Here is a 1,826-nt window from a genome sequence, read left to right on the forward strand (position 1 = left end):
CTTTCGCCTCCTCGCCCCGGGCCACGCAACCGCGCGCTCGCTCGCTCGCTGTGCGTCCTCGCCGCCGAGCACGACCCCAGCCCACGGCTCTCGCGCAAGGGCAGCGCAGCAGCTGGCCCAGTGGCCCGTGCCCTCACCCGCCGCCCCACCCCGCTCGCCCGACCCTCCACAGCAGCATGCACAGTGTACTGCCACCTACGGGCCGCGACCGGCGTTGATGTATCCTGCCCGCCGCCGCGTGCTCCGCGCAGGTGCCGTCCGAGAAGATCCCGGTCATCGAAATGGACTCAAAGTGGGCCCACCCCGGACCGCGCATCCCCCTTCTCCTCTCCCAATCCGCCACTCTGCCGCCAGGTCGGCCATCGTCCACGTCCTCTGCGTCACCATTGCACTAATCGAGGTGGCGTTTTGCGTAGCCGCTCTGGCCGATGGCCGCTCTGTCATTGTGCTCAAGGACGAGCCACCAACGGTCGTCGACACTGCAGTCCTGCCCGATACTGCGGACTTCATCGTCGGGCCCGACGCGGACGGTAATACGGTGACTACGGGCACACGCGGGGAGGACTATCAGACGCTAGCGCAGCTCCTCGGGCCCCGCTACGGCATCGGACTGCTCAAGGACTCTTCGGGCCGGGCGTGGTGAGACGACAGAGCGGTCAACTCACCTGCACTCCACAGAGCAATACCCTGCACCTCAGCAGCCCTCCGCGCCCTCCCTCAGGTGGGAGACGGGCGACGTGCCTGGCCTGAGCGCCAGCATGACGCTCATGGACCTTATCAACGAGCTGGGAGTCGGGCCTGTGGCTGAGGCGCTGCCTCTCGTGGTGAAGGGCGACATCCTCAAGCACCCGATCCAGTTTCTGTCATGCACCGAGCTGCGCGACACGGGCATGGCCGCCATGTCACTCGGCATCATCGCCGTCATCGCCGCCGGGCTGATGGTCATCTTCCACGCCGCTGCCCTCTCCGGCCTCGTCAAGCCCAAGGTGGCAAAGGTGGTACCCCTGCTCGTGTAGGCGTTGCGCGCCGCAAGTAGCGCACTGGCCCTGGGAGAAGGCGATATGGCGTCGTGCGCGGCAAACGTTGGTCGGGACGCGTCCAGGTATTTTTCGGGTAAACCTGAAAGCTTTTCAGGTATACCCGGGTTTTACCCGGAGTTGGCCTTATGTCGTCTAAGTTCATGGCCCCCGACCATGAGGGTCTAAGTCTGAGCCCGGCTCCGTGCGGGGGCTAAGTTGAGCGCTCGCTCGCTGCACAGAGGCTAAGTGTAGAGCGACCCTCTAGCCCTACTACCCAACCATTGCAGGCGCCCGCCGGGACGGCGGCTCGCGAGTGAACAGGCGATATGCTGCGCACGACTGCACACCAGTGACCATCGATACCGGCGCAAGTAAGCGTAAACACGGTAAACGAACTGTACGCTAGCGTAGCAGCAGGCTCTCTGGGCGTATGCGTATGACACACTTTATGTGAGTCATTATCTATGTTGATTGGCCGGTCCTGTGGAGAAGGTCCTGTAGCATGCCGACGTTCCAAGGTTGGCACAAGGCAGCAAGGTCGTGCAGGGTGTTGGTGGGCTAGGGCGGTGGCGGCCGCCCTCAGCATATCAACACGCCTCGTCGCCGGGCCGCAGCCAGCACTCGACCGCGCGGATCACAGGCCGCGCCTTGACGAGCACTTCCTCCCACTCGTCCTCGGGGCTCGACTGCGTCACGATGGCGCCGCCCGCGCCGAGGCTGACGCCCTCCGCCGACACCACCGCTGTCCGGATGACGACGTTGAGGTCCGACGCCCCGTCGATGGAGAAGAAGCCGAGGGAGCCCGAG

At 65.1% G+C, this 1,826-nt stretch overlaps 1 protein-coding gene across 1 annotated transcript; it reads left to right on the forward strand.

Annotated features, from left to right (window-relative positions):
- Positions 1-281: 281 nt before the first annotated feature.
- Positions 282-1,016, forward strand: EMIHUDRAFT_255832 (hypothetical protein; the record flags this gene model as incomplete). The annotated part of the gene is made up of 3 exons (XM_005770977.1): positions 282-292; positions 355-639; positions 722-1,016. 3 exons carry the CDS (start codon positions 282-284, stop codon positions 1,014-1,016), a joined length of 591 nt encoding a protein of 196 aa, XP_005771034.1.
- Positions 1,017-1,826: the final 810 nt, after the last annotated feature.

This window comes from Emiliania huxleyi (assembly GCF_000372725.1).
Source record: "Emiliania huxleyi CCMP1516 unplaced genomic scaffold EMIHUscaffold_3950, whole genome shotgun sequence".
Lineage (NCBI taxonomy): Eukaryota > Haptophyta > Isochrysidales > Noelaerhabdaceae > Emiliania > Emiliania huxleyi.